The 15,255-nt window shown below is 40.8% G+C and overlaps 1 protein-coding gene across 1 annotated transcript in view; it reads left to right on the top strand.

Moving 5' to 3' along the window:
• Positions 1-15,038, top strand: part of galnt18b (UDP-N-acetyl-alpha-D-galactosamine:polypeptide N-acetylgalactosaminyltransferase 18b) — a 69,517-nt gene extending 54,479 nt beyond the window's left edge. Inside the window, exons 7-11 of the mRNA XM_053865283.1 lie at positions 1,530-1,715; positions 4,504-4,641; positions 8,920-9,015; positions 10,790-10,954; positions 14,394-15,038. Of these exons, the coding sequence (XP_053721258.1) occupies positions 1,530-1,715; positions 4,504-4,641; positions 8,920-9,015; positions 10,790-10,954; positions 14,394-14,540 (732 nt within the window). The 3' untranslated portion in view covers positions 14,541-15,038. The remainder of the gene's footprint in view (positions 1-1,529; positions 1,716-4,503; positions 4,642-8,919; positions 9,016-10,789; positions 10,955-14,393) is intronic.
• The last annotated feature ends 217 nt before the right edge of the window (positions 15,039-15,255 follow it).

The raw sequence follows: 15,255 nt of genomic DNA, 5'->3' as shown, positions 1-15,255 counted from the left end.
CAGCTTCTTTCTTATTCATGCTGGCACAGCAGGAGTTCCCGGAGAATTTCTAAAAAACAGGAGGTTTAAGTGGTTGTCGAGACACCGTCTGCCTGAATCATGGCTGATCATAATCGCTCCATCTTTGTGTTACAAGATTTTACGCTGCAATTATACGCGCAGAAGAGGCCCACATAATTGGTTCCTCACTCTGTTGATTTTATATATATTTCTGTGGCTAATGTTTCATCGCTTTTCCCACGTTCAACCATTGTCATCATCCATCCGACAAATTGAAACAGGGATGGCTGGAGCCTATGTCTGTGGTCACTGGCTGAGAGGCAGGAACTGTCTAAACTCACACCTGTGGGCAATTTTGGAGTGTCCAATTGACCGTGTGAGCGTGTCTTTGGGAGGAAACCTGAGAAAACCCATGGAGGCACACGGGGAGAACACTGGGAAACTCCAGGCAGATAGATCATGGAATTCAACCCGCAACCTTCTTGCTCCAAATGAGAGTGATGACCACTCGGTCGCCGTACGAACCAAAAACGACACATTGCACAAAGCTCAGCGAACTACCAAACTAACAAAACAAATGTCACAATTTTAGCTCCCTTTTGCATTGAATCAAATGTCTATTATTTGTCGTGTTCATTCAAACATATTTTCAATATTGTCTTCTTTTCCTTTGGGCTTCTCACCTCAGGAGTCGCCACAGCTGATCATCTTCCTCCATCTCACCCTGTCCTCTGCTTCCTCTTCTCTCAAACTTACAAACTTCCTTCACCACCTCCATAAATCTTGACCTTCCTCTCCACCTTCTATCTTGATTGAAATTAAAACTGAAGTATTTATTATCTAATTAATTAAAACTTGAGTCAGTGAGTGATCTGATTCCTTTTATTTAAATGAACTGCAGTCTTAAATACATTTGGACTTTAAAGATAGCTTCACTTGAAGTTTGGATTTCTCCTCAGGGACACATTTATTAATCGTGGCAGCAGCTTCTGTCTGGTCAAGGATACAAGCTGAGGTGACAGAAGAAAAAAAAGCTCTGCTCCTTGACATCCTCCGACAAATGATGCCATAATGGCCCACTGCTGAGCACAGCCGGGGAAAGAGACTGTATGGATGTTTGGCCCATAAAGACAAAACATGTTGTCTGTTTTCCGTTGACTGAAACACGTCGCTAATGTGCGTGTATTAGTGAGCGGCTCTCTACGTATCTCCAAGGGAATGACTTGATATAGAGTGGTGAATTAGAGTAGTAGTTAAATCGCGAGAGAACTCAAAGCCCGGCTACAGCCAGAGGTCAAAACGCCTTTATTCATGGTTATTACTGAGTTACGATAAGAAAGGGGAAGGACAGGCTTAGCACGAATGAAAAGAGCTGAGGCAGATAAAGAGAGAAGGTGACGTCAGCAAGATGAAGCGATCGGTCGTTGCTCTGGAGGCAGGTAGACCTGCACCGAGCGGAAAGCAACCCTCACACCCCTGCGGACATCTTGCTTGCCCCTCAGCAACTATGTTTCTCTGTGTGGTTTCAGGTGTGGCAATGTGGCGGCAGCGTGGAGGTGCTGCCGTGTGCTCGAATCGCCCACATCGAACGCGCTCATAAACCATACACGGACGACCTGACCTCACATGTGCGGCGAAACGCACTCAGGGTGGCGGAGGTGTGGATGGATGAATTTAAGAGCCACGTCTACATGGCGTGGAATATCCCTCCAGAGGTGAGTCATCATCTGTGGATACCTCCATGGGGTCTTTAAGTTTGAACAACATTTTGTGGTGCGACATAAAATAAAACGTATATCTGCTCAATTGATTTTGCTCAGCTAACTATTTTATCGTTGACACCCCTGCTGCAAACACGCAATGTTCCAGCCTTCTTACTTCCAGGTCTGTATTGATGTGGCGTTTAGCTTTTTCTTTTCTTCAGAATTTCAAGTACCTTTTCATTTTTGAAAACAGTTGTGACTAAGTTATGTTTTTAGTGATGCACCCGGCAATTGTCCAATAATCTCAGTGGTCTGAGCACTTTAGCCGGTGCCTGTAGTTTGACAAACCTGAGTGGAAGAAATGTCTCCCTCCCTTTTTTTTTCATGTAAATTATTCTGTTGAACTCCAGAAATGATTCAATTTTTCTTTGAAGTTAACTTTAATTGACATTTTATTTCAATTTCTCCACATTAAATAGGAATTATTCCCATTAGATACGAGTTCAGAGTAGAGTGCAATGAAATAGTTTTAGCGCATCTATATCGCGATGTGAAAAATTCAAAGCATTCACAATATTAACATCATTAAAAGTATATCAAATCTTTTCTGGCTCGTCCTGCAATAGCAGGAGTTTTTTTAAAGATTATTTTTAACTAAAAAATGAGGACGCAGAGCAGAGTGAGGTGTTGTACAGGTTGTGCTTCGCCAAAATGTAGTTGAAGCAAAGCAGCACAACAAACTAGTTCCATCACCTGACCACTTCAGAAAGAGTGCTTTGAGAGAAACAGCCTATATCGTCTTGATATCGAGATAATCTGGCACGCAATATCGAGATGTGAAATACTGTCCATATCATTCAGCCCCAGTTGAGAGTTACTTTAATGTTTAGTTTCTAATTTACATATATTGAACGTCTAACTTTAAATTTGACTTTATGACCATTTTGCAAAGATCTGCTGAAACAATCATCATATATCATAGATCAAGATAGTATCTGTCGCATGACTGATGTGTTTGAAGACATTTTACTGGTTACTTTTATTTATGCTGTAGAGCAAAACGCTGTGCTTAATCTTTTGCAGTGAAATTGTTTTACGTCAAATTTGTTATCTGTGTTTACAGATTTTTTTTATTTATTTATTTCATGTTTCTTATCTTGTATTGAGCTCCTTGTATTCTACAGTGTATTGGACTGTTTTGTGAGGCTACCATTTTGTTGCGCCACTACTATTGTGTGGTGGTTCAATTGGAACTGGATGAGCCTGTCATAATTGTACAGTGGGTGTGTTTGAAGTTTTGATTTCTGCTGATGATTCCTATTTATTTATTGATCAATAGCTGCTGACTGTTTGAAAAACAAGGTCCTCACCAAGGGTCTTACTTTGTCATACTAGTAACAAACCAATATAAGAACTAGCTAACATCATATCTGTTGTAACATCAATTATAAAGAATATAAATTCTGATATCAAAACTGAAGCAATAAAATTAAGTTTTGGCTCAAAGATTAGTCAGGATCACACTGTATTTTTAGACAACGAAACCATGCAACTAGAAGAAGGGAAGAATGCACTTGCTATATGAAGCAGAGAGCTCAGAAGGAAGACGCCTCCACATGGCGCCCTTCACTCGCTGCACTTTGTGGAGGCTCCTATTACTGACAAATGAATCACTTCTGGGATGTGTGTTGGTTGACTTATATGCAAGAATAATGAGATGAAACACACAATGGTCTTTAACTGCAGACACCGACTCATTTTCCACTCCAGACCAATGTAATCTTGTAAAAACCACATGACACTTTTAACAACACAAATACATTATTAATGGGCTGATGGAGCTCAAATGTCTCGGGCTCAATGTCAGGTTAATTGAAAAGTGAGGAATAAAGTCAGATCAGGTTCAGCACCAACTGAAAGAAGTGTTTAAAAAAAAAAAAAAGCAACATGAGCTTCAAGGTGAAAGCTTCCATTTAGCTTTCAATTTATGTTGGAGTCTCCACCTCTGGTCGCCACAGCAAGGTCGCTGACGGTGAGAGGTGAGATTTGGAGGCGGGTTAAGGAACAGGCCCAAAGTAATTGGTGAGACAGAAAAACCTTTAAAAACAACCCTAGAAATGCTGCGGTACTGTGCATCAACTGAACCATATATATATATATATATATATATATATATATATATATATATATATATATATATATATATATATATAGTTGGTGACGTGACATAATCTTTGTCATGTTAAGTGCAGCGTCCCTTTGAGGCGAAGTCAAATGTTTGTTTGCTGACTCTTTTTCTTCCTGCACTTAATCGTCTTGAATGCATAAATCCACTTTATGAATAGTCGAACATCTGCAGGCGCTTCGTTCAATCACCGATGAGACGCTTTTGAATTTGCAGTCATGAAGCATAAAATTCAGCCCAGGGAGGAAACTTCACCGCAGAATTTGCCAGTGTTCATTTACTTTTAACAAATCATTAGTGGGTCAGCATTCCGTATGATTGCACATCACCCTCCTCAGCAGATAGGTTTTTTTTTTTTACCTGAACGCTCTGCAGAGGGAAGGTTTGCATGCAGTGGACAAATAAATCGAAGCACAACGGGAAGCCCATGAGGCGGTCGAACAAAGGCGGCTTCTTCTGTCCGGTGGAGAAAAAAAAAAAAATCAAAACTCTATTGAGGCCATTAAAGGAGCGAACAAATGACTGCACCACTTCTGCGTCTCAGTGGTCCAGCATCTGATTCACCTCTCCATAAACTGAGCTAATCAATTGTTACATTGTGTGTGTCTGACTTAGGATTCGGGGATCGACATTGGCGACATCTCTGAGAGAAAAGCTTTGAGGAAGCGGCTGCAGTGTAAAACCTTTCGATGGTATCTGGTCAACATCTATCCGGAGATGAGGATGTACAGCGAGACCATCGCGTACGGAGTGGTAAGCCTTCACATCTCCTTCCCTCTCTGAAGGAAGTTGGTGGAATTCAAAAACTGAGCTCGACTTTGTCAAAAGAGACCTTTTTAATCTCGGCTGCTTAAAAGCCGATGCCGGCTGTCGTGGACACACACACATGTGGTTTGTTTCCTTCAACTTTCCCTTTCTAAAGTTTGTCAGCGGAGCAAGCCGCTGGGATAAGACGAGGTTTACCTCAAATGGAGATACAACATCCTGCCTGGGAGCTTTGAAGTCAGTTCGAAGAGCCTCGGTTACCGAGAGACATGCTGGCAGTGTTTCACCAGTTGTTCTCCAGCTGCTTTATATCTCCAGTCCTCCCACCTCTCATCGCTCACATGCCTCTAATAGACAGTGCCATAAAGACTGCAATGTTGCAGCTCCTCTTTGACGCGTGGACGATGAGCAGCTTTATATTCACTTTCTAAGCTGTAGACCTCATTATCCTACTGTGGTACTGGCCATTAAAGTCAGTATTAAATGAGCCATTATCCTACCAACTGAAATACTAGCTTTTATTCCTCATCATTTCTGAATGTTTGAAGTGGGGATGCTGCATTTTTTTCTGCCGATCACTGATACTGATCACATGGATAGACTATGAATTTGTAATCAAAATGATGTGAACCATTAAATCATTTGACCTTGGACATATGTTTTTAAATACCTCTTCAAGGAAGAAAAACAGCCTTGCAGAATGCAGCAACTATTCTTTCAAAAGGGCAGACTTAGCTATGTCTGTGAAATATTATCAAACTGGCCCGCTAGTACTGTAGCATGGGTCTGAGAGAGAGAGTGCTGGGTTTATGAAAGTTCCCACAACAAAATAATTCATATTAATAATTATTTGAGAGGGGAATTTGAATTTTGGGGGGCAATTTGTTTAGCATTGCAAATGTCACACTCGGACAGGTGGGTGTCGCTAAGCGTTAGCTGCGCTAACAGCCTTTTGCTGAGGAACCAGTGTTCTCACTTTCATGTTCTGAGCCCCGGAAACTCAGTGCTCTGTCAAGGGCATGTTCTTTAAAAGTACATTTATTTTGTTTTGTTGAAGCCTTTTTACGTGACATCGGCATTCACCGATCACGTGGATATCGGCTGATCATGATCGGAGCTTTCCTAGTTTATCGTATTCGGAAAGAGAGGTAGTAATCATTGGTCTTGAAGCAGTTCAGCACGTCGAATAATCTGATTTCAAAATGTGTCCATGTTGAATATTGTCAAGTGAAAATCGGTTTAAAGATGAGCATTTTACCTTCTTCTTTGCGACCAACAGTCTGTGAAAAAAGATGATCTCAACAACAAAGTTTGGTTTCCTTTCAGGCATGTAAATATTTGACGGTTTTCCAGACCACGATTCTCAAAACATTCTTAAACCCGACCCACCAGTTAAGAATCCTGTTACGAAGTGTCGATAACTGTAGCTGCTGACTGAGCATCATCTTTATTTCACACCTTCATTGCATTTGCGGTTTGAGGTTTAATGAACCACCAAACATATTTTAGAAAAAAGGAACAAAAATTCTTTGTAGCTGTGAAAAGCTGAGAATAAAGAAAGGAACGCAGTGTGTGAATTCTGCCTCTCCTCTTTCTAAAAGTCCCAGTTCTTGTTTATTCAACCAATATTAGATGTTTTCCGACACGGTGGTGCTTTGGTTGGTGACAGAGACTCCAAAGATCGGAGTCACCCAGCCTCCCTGTTCAATATTCATGCTACGATTGTTCTCCAAAAACAATTAAACTCGGCGTACGTAGCCTGGTAGAACCATGAGATGCCTGTGGATTCAGTGATTAGCCGACTGAAGTCTCTGGAGCCGTTGGAGGGCTGAAGCATGCCTGCACATGTTCTTTTCATCTCTTTACCTAATTCACTTCTCCTAAAAAACAGTATTGCTGCTGCTCCCCACGGCACCGTTTGTATCTGGCAATCAGGCAGACCTTTGTCATGAGGCGCACGAATAACCGCCCGACTCTGACTCATGTCCGTCAGGCGTAATGCTTCGATTTGCATTTTTATGAAGCACAAATTTATTCCCAGTCCCAGAATCCTATTTCTGTCTTTAAACTCAAGGCTAACCACTTCTTCTGGACTGGAAATGATGCACCACCTTTGGTTGTCTTAATGCGATTAGACTTTTGGTTTGTGACTAATCGAGATTATTGGACAGAACCTGAAAATTGACAAGACAGAGTCATTCAGATTGAAGCTACTTATATTTTCCCTCAGCTGAAGAGGCTTTTAGTGTGGTTTTCTTCAGTTTTTCAGCTGAGTCGAACTCGAGGTAGTCGGCGACAGAGAGAGCAGATAATATTTACCTAGAGAACATTTTAGGATGCCTCCCGACAGAGCTTTATCCGGGAAGGAGACGTTCAGATTGGACTAAAAACTAGTCCCAAACTAGACCAAAACTAGTCCCTGAAATTCAACGGCACAATTTGCTTCAGATCTCTGGTCTTGACATGTTCTTGCTAAAGACACTTGACTGCCCCAAATGGAGATGGGAGGTATATCAATGAATCATGAGTATGTGGGAGTCTAAATTCGTCTTGATCCCTTTAAAGTCACAGACAAGAGGTCACATTCAAATGGGACTCACATTTTCTAAAGTGACAAAGTGAACGTTTTAATTGAAATTGTCTTGACTTAAAATATTGTGAACTTGAATATTGTACAAAACCCCAGGGCAGAATGAGAAAAGAACACAAGGAGTACAATATTTAGCATTGATGAAATGAAGGTCTTTAAACCTTTTTAAAGTCACAGCACACTTTGGTCATTGAAAGACTCCCAAGGCACGGCACCAAAGAAACCTTGGCCAAAATGTGCTTAGTCAAAGGTCCTTTATTATATTATTATAACTCTTTAGATTTTATCACGATCACAGGGTATTAACAGAGAAATCTTTTAGCATTCTTTGCCTCAGCTTCATAACAACATTCATTCTTTCTCTCGTCACAATTTGGGGCACATTTACTTGGTTCTGTATTTAGTTTCTATCCAACTTTGATGGTATCTTAAGAGATTTGAAGTGAGACGTCACATTAGCTGTGAGCTCTGCAGTGCAGACAGGGAACACTCCATCATTCTGTTGTCAAAATGTGTGGTCAAGTTGGCGACGCATCAGGTTTAAAAACAACTTGGAAGTTACGCATTTGACCGCCTTCTTTGCTGTTCGAGTGTGGGAAGAGTAGTGCAGCCGTATTGCGACTGATGGACGAATCAATGCATCAGCATAGATCTGTAGTCCATAGAAAGAATGTGAGTGACTCCATGTGCTCTCCTCACCTTGGTAACTTCAACATATTCTCATGGTTCATGATTTATTGTCATCATATCACCCACCTCTATCTCTGGACAAATTGGGTTAAACTGGATCATTTCTCACGGCACACCTGACAGTATCGCGCAGCAAAACATTCAAGTCCAAAGTATATTCAGTATTTGAAAAGGAGAGTCCCAAATGAGTTGAGTCCTGGCACGGCTGGTTCAAGAGTTCAGACGTTTTTGAGCAAGCTCTCGATGGCTAAAATGAACATCTTGGATTGACCTGAATCCAGCAAAAGAAGAAGCAAATCTGTCCACGCTCCCGGCGGCTAAAGTTGCCTCAGACAAAGGGGAGGCTTCCGGGAAGTGAAGCAGATTATTTGAAGTTCACTTGACAGATCCGCATCTAAGCTTGACGTCTTGGAAAACAGCATCCTCAGTGTTCATTTGTGACCCAGAATGTATGAACATTTGTGAGCAGATAACGTAAGAAATGTTGCTTCAAGGCTCCATTCTGTCATCCAGGCATCAGTTTGATAGTTAGGAAGCTTTTTCAATGTTGTGAACATGACAGCCAGGTCGAAAACACTGCCAGTCTTTTTCAAAAGTCTTATATTATTCTCCGCTACTGCCTGATGGTGTTTCGTTTAAAATGTGTCACGTCAACTTTGATTGACACTAATAAGCTTCATTTTGTCGTGTTGCTGTTTTAACATTTTTGATTTATGGGGTTTATTGGCTTCAACTTCCTGTTAGTCGCGTACATCAGCAGGCTGGTGCCAACAAAACGCCTGGCACATATTGTGACGTCCTTGATGCAGTTAAACAAAATAGAACTGAAAGGTTTCAAATGAGCAGAACATTTTGATGTTACTGGAAAACTTCTGAGAACACTTCACTTCCATTCTATTGACCCCAGGGCATTTTTTATGAATTATATTCAGTGCTGAACTTCACATAAATATTGTTAAAACATGTTATTTATCTCTCCTTCGCAGCTGAAAAACTCTTTGAAGAATGATCTCTGTCTGGACCAGGGACCGGAGAACGATAATGTCCCGATCCTGTATCTCTGTCACGGCATGACCCCTCAGGTGAGCTCCCACCCTCTCTTTGGCCTGTCATGTTCCATGTAATATCACACCTCGAGACATAATACACTGCTGTCTTCTTCCACTTCCATCTTTCGCTGAAGTATCCTTTGAGAGTTGAAAGTGTCGCTGATGGTGGTAGTTTTATTTCTGAGACACAGAGGATGGACGAATTGTTCACTCAAACTTATTTAAAAATAAATTCTACTTTGTTTTGAAATTGTCCAATGTGTTGATGCATACAAAACCAGCGTCCGGCAGTCATAGAATTGCCCTTGAATAAAGTAAATCATCCAGGAGTACTAGAATAATATATACTATGTCTGCAACAAATATGACAGAAAGACACAAAAAAGTGAAGAGATTGGCTGCAGTCTGTTGATCATTATGAAGGATCTGCACATGACTAGTTTTGTTTATAACTTTGCTTCAGATGCTCTACACAACCTATGTTTTAACAGTCCATATTTTATGCAAATTATATTTTATATTTGCGCACAATTTCTCCCACAGCTGAGTACTAGACCCACACCAAAGATCTACACAGACACACTCCTGCCTGCGTGTTCATGGTGTTACTACGAGAAAAGCTTTTAAAACATTTATAATGTTCACAGCACGTCATACAAGACACGGAGAGAGCATTCCACTTTTATGTTCCAGCAGAGAACAGCTCCTGTTTTGTTTCTGGGCAGCTGTATCGAATGTTCGGATTCGGAACGTCTGACTATAAGTGGCAGCTCCTTTTCATCAATGGTGCAGTTGAAAAAAAAAAACATGTCTTGTCTCATTTTAGAAATGGGTTAAAAGGAATTTCACAGAGGAACATGAAAGAACAGGGAATACAAAGCTCACTATGTGACACGTGGTGGATTTTACAAGACTACTGTCAGCACACAGGCAGTTCTGCACCAACAGATTACACAGAGACGAACAGAAGAAGCACAAATAGAGAAATGGTGTGACAGTGTGCTGGCAACAGCAGAAGGTGTTTGGTATCAGCACATGCTTAGATTGTTGTTATTATATGGAAAGCTAGTACGGTTGCTGACCATTCAGAAAACATTGCGTTTAAATCGCAGCCTTTTTCAATGCAGCCAGTGTTTACCTGAATGGTTCCTCTTTTGTCACCTTTATGAGTTATGCATCCGTATTCATGAGGCTCAGGTGACATTCATTTATGTTGCAAATCGGATGTTTGTACAATTCTCTACCTCACAATAACAATTTACCAGAATATTTTTAAATTCAAGAACTGCTGATTTTTTCATTTATTTCGTCTTAAGATTTGTGAACATATATTGCAATACTTTGTACGCGTAGTACCATCTTATCGGCCTGGAGTGAATCATTATAAAGTACTTATTAGCATCTTGTTATGCCTGAGTTCATTTTACCCAGGATTGGTCTCAAAAACACACTAAACAACATCATAATCTCAGATTACTGACAACTAGTAAGCAAGTTATTTATTTATTGAGAGTTAACATGCTCCTCAATCAAAAGTGTTACCATATATTTATTTATCCATTTACAAAAGACATTATTTTTTCTCTTTTTGTAAAGACATTTTCTAGATAATGATTTAAAAAATTAAAAATAAAAATGACAATTGCTTGTGCACTAAAACACCAACATATTTGAGGTTTTTTTCTACTTAAATGTAGTGTGTATCATAGGGACTTTACGTTACCTAAGTGAACATTCTGATCATCCATATGAAGAAGCTGCGCGTGACTGGGGTCCAGAGATGAGTGTCTGATGTTGGTGGTTTCAGAATGTGTACTACACACGGACCCATCAGATCCACGTTGGTCTCCTCAGTCCCACGATAGATGACGACGACAACAAGTGCCTGGTGGATGTGAACAGCCGACCTCGCCTCATCGAGTGTGGCTACGCCGCCGCCAAACGCATGAAGCTGCACTGGCTCTTCACTCAGGTGAGGACACTGGTCTCATGCTGTAACAGAGTAATCACAACAACTGTTTCAATCGGTCTTCCTCTCTCTGTATTCAATTGCAAAAAAAGGTTTTTGGCTGGTGACTTTGAAATGAGCAGGCATGAATGTTAAAGTCACGTAGGACGAGGAGTTTCTCAAACATTGGAGAAAAAAGTGAGTAGAGTTCAGAAACTCATGGAAATCAAGGCTGGTCTGCAAAAGGCCCAGACCAGGATCGGCACTTCTGAGTAGGTATGATAAGGTGTGGGAGTGCATGTAAAACATTTCTTGTGAACCAGTGCAAGTGAGACGGCCTTTGAATTCTGATCATTTTAAGATTCAAATTCACTGTGACATCAGAGACTGTGGCTAGTTTTGGGTGGGGTGGGTGATGGTTGTTGGTAGTTCAGCTGGTGCTGTCTCTGACTTTACATTGGGCCTTAAGTGATGAGTGGTGACCACCACTTCCTGCAGAACATTGTGGGGATGGAGCCAGAGAAGAAAGCTGATTCTCCACTTCAGCGCTAGATATGTTATAGTTTATTTAAGACCACTGTTATTTCATATTCCTCAATAATATGGTTGATCTACGGGGAAGCAAAGGCAACACACAAGATTCAACAGTAGGATGTTTTTGTGGACCTTTGTGTCTAATGCAGACGAAAAAGGCAGCCTTCAGCGTAGCATGTTGACACATGCGTATAGGTGTTTCAATGGAGCACTTTCCTTCCCGTCAGCGGGGCAGGCAGGGGCGGTGTGGATCATGCGTGGCACATCAAGTGTGACTAAAATAGCAATTGACACATTATGGGTCCACTCTGAGATGAACACCTTCTAGAACAAGTTAATCTAAGAATGTAGAAAGCTGGGAAGGAAGGAGATGGATCCAATGGGAGGACGGAACCATCACTGGAGTGCTTATCTGGATCATATTCATGGGATCGTATGGATCATATTGAGCTTATCTGGATCATATTTAGCGACAGTGACAATGAGGTAACATATGCGCTATTTAAAAAATCCAATCAGTTTCACTGGAAATATTAACGCCATCGCACACACGTCGAGGTGACGCTCAGTAACACCCGCGGCGTGAAACATCTGAGGAGCATGTGGCAGAGCTTCACACATCCTCACCGTCTAATTAAATCTCCTCAATGAAACGGCGCAGGATAAGCGTCTTGAATTTCAAAGGCTTAAAGAACACTGAACATAAACAGGTCGGCGCTGGAGAGCCCAACATTTGAATGCCAGCCGTGACATGTTTGCATCGAAAATTGATGCGTTGTGACGCTCTACAAACTGCTGTGGCATCCTGGCAACCTTTTCCCATTTGCGCTTGACACTATCCACTTTCACAGGCAACACGGTTTAAATAATTAAGAGCATAATGTGCAGCCACTGGCAGCGACTCGACATGAGCTTTTTTTCCTCACTAAATCCTACAAAGATTCTCAACCTTCCACTCACTGAGACACGAGTTGAAACTTTAATGTCAGCACTGTAAGTAAGGTAAGTTGGCTATGGAGCCGCTCAGGTAAATAAAAAGGCATCAGGATGAACCAAGGAATTAGACTGAATTTCTATTGTTAAAGGATTGCCATGGAAAAAGTCTCCTCATCTTACATATCCCATAATGCACTGCAACAGACGGCACTATTAATACAGATGAAGCTTGAATCAAATGTGTGCTCCTGATTTTAGAGTGTTATTAATCTTATTTTTGTTCTTGTTCAGTTGCCATGGTCACATAAGCAACGTTCAGTGAATGTCCACTGTGAGCCACGTGACACATCACATGTCTGTATCACCTGGTTTAATCCCTTCACTACCCTCAAACTTGTTCCGATCTGGACGCGCTATACAACCAAATTTCATCTGCTCCTCTCAGGGCCGCTTCAAGTCTCGCTCTTCAATCACTCTTTTTGTCTGTGCTGACACATTAATGAGAAAATCCTGCCACGTTTCATCAGCACATGCTGGAATATTGATGCTGTAAAGATTTCTTTTCACATCCCAATGATAGATGTCACTTTAAAGTGACTAAATTGTTGGACCTTGCTTTCATTTAGGCAAAAAAAAAATGTCTGCTCCTGCTGCAGGCTCTGTATTTCTCATCCTCATATCCTTCAAATATTGCCTGTCTTGTGAATAATTGATTTTAGACAATATGAGGGAGCGAAAACGGGGACATGGTGTCGCTGTGGGCCTTTATTTCTCTCAATATCTTATGACTGGAACTTTTTTTGGTATCAATGGTATTAAGGCCATCCAGAGTGGAACACTTTCTAACACCACCTTCCCCTAAAACGCTGTGGTTGGAAAAATTATGTCTGAGTTTTGGTTGTGAAATAATATGAGATATAATATGGAAAATGATGTTACATGAAACAGATTTGGATACCTGCCAACCGACAATTCCCAGCCGTTTTCCGTGGTTTGTTCAGGTCACATGACCTGCCACTCTTATCCAGCTCAAGGTGAAGGACACCCTGGAAAGCACAGTTTACTGTTTACCAGAAAGAAATGCGGTCTGCAATGCATTAACAAGGAAGCTAAAAAGTGAACATTTTAGAAGCCTCGAAATGACATCAAGTACATGAGCACAAATTAAGTTGAAGGTGAAACCAGAGATGCAAACATATAAGAATTTATAAATCAGTAGTAGAATGGTTGGGGAAGTTCTTTATTTTTTTGAGGTGATATCGTGATTTCACTTCCTTCCAGATGAACTAAACTGTCTCAGATTTAGCGTTTGCTTGGAATTTATATATTGTGAGCAGAAAAACAGAATGAACCCTTCATGCAAAAACTTGAAAAAAATTTGTAAATAAATCAAGTCAAAGTAAGAAGATCGAACACTGTTTGATTTTCTATTTAAGTGGTCAATATCTAGGTAAAAGAACTATGACTGAATGTCAACTAGCATTTTTCTCAATTGTTTCTATTTATTTATTATTATTTTATTTAATAGACAGCCAATACAAAAATTTTAAATAGTAGTAAATGATCTGTTTCACAGTGACTTCATGAGGGCCACACTTTGCCCAGGCCCGCTCAGGGCCCGCTGGCTGGATCAGTGCGTAACAACAAAGTTATTAATGATCCATTTTTCCAGGGATGGAAGGACATTTTTCAGGCTGTCAACTGAGTCACAGTGAAAGGAGGCTGCGGTGTGACATTTAGTCATGTTTGAAATCCTAGCAGAAAGCCTACTTTTAAAGAAGTTTTACATGGAAAAAGCTTTTGTTACATTTTCTATTAATGCTGTACCTTTGACCTGAAAAGAAATGGCATTGCAGAGAGTTACTGATGATTTTTAAAGAGTGAACCACCAGATTTTCCCATTCACGGCGGTGAGAATATGAAAGTGTCGGGGGCGATTGTGTGACTAAACGTTTCTGCAACAGCGCTCTAACCATCCTACTTTTCTTCTCAGGGTGGATCCATTCAGAACCGGAAATCAAAGAGATGCCTGGAGCTGGTCGCGAGCAGTGACAATGAGTTTGGATTCCAACTGGCTCTGCAGAAATGCTCGGGACAGAAGTGGTCCATCACAAACGTGCTGTTTGGCTCTTCTTTATGATCGACGCTGCTGAGGACAACGCGCTGTTGCGCGGTCGTTTTTATTGAGCACATGTTGCTTTGTGCGAATGGACAAAAGCCCTGAGGAGGTTTGGAAAAGCTGTTCATTCTGAGCACCACGGCGTCCTCTGATGAGCATCACATCTTAAATGTTAAACATTTTTATTTTGCCTACTGAAGTGGCCTCAGATGGCAGATATTTTGCAATGAAAGAGTTGACAATTATTTACTATATTTTGTGTAAAATACAGCAGGTCAGATTTTCATTGACTGGAAACTATACAATGGGTTTGTACTTGGTCTTTAACTGCTACTGTGTAGCGAGCTTTTCTGATCCTGTCTCTGCTGTAACTCTCTTTGATTTTTAGTGTCTCAGGTTTGTAGCTTTATGATGTGATTCACATGAACATTGTGGAGAAACCATGAGATACTGTAGGACATTTTGCAACTGTAAATACCCTAAATATTTGTATTATATTAAAAAGAACAACTGGTGTCATTTACTGAGTGCAAGTTATTTTATTTATTTGACAGATGTTTTGTTGTCCGAACAACAATAGACATGATTGTTTTTACATATAAATATTGTTTCCTATTTTGCTAGTGAGGAGGTATTGTAGTTTTTTTGTCATCCATCCCTAAGTGGAGGAGTTCCAGTACTTTGGGAGGGCACTGTCGTGGAGAGGAAGGAGTCGAACCCAAAGGCAAAGTGCAAA

The sequence above is a fragment of the Synchiropus splendidus genome, chromosome 5, assembly GCF_027744825.2.
Source record: "Synchiropus splendidus isolate RoL2022-P1 chromosome 5, RoL_Sspl_1.0, whole genome shotgun sequence".
In the NCBI taxonomy this organism is placed as follows: domain Eukaryota; kingdom Metazoa; phylum Chordata; class Actinopteri; order Syngnathiformes; family Callionymidae; genus Synchiropus; species Synchiropus splendidus.
Note: the sequence above shows the minus strand (reverse complement) of the source record. Positions and strands in the feature narration are given on the sequence as shown.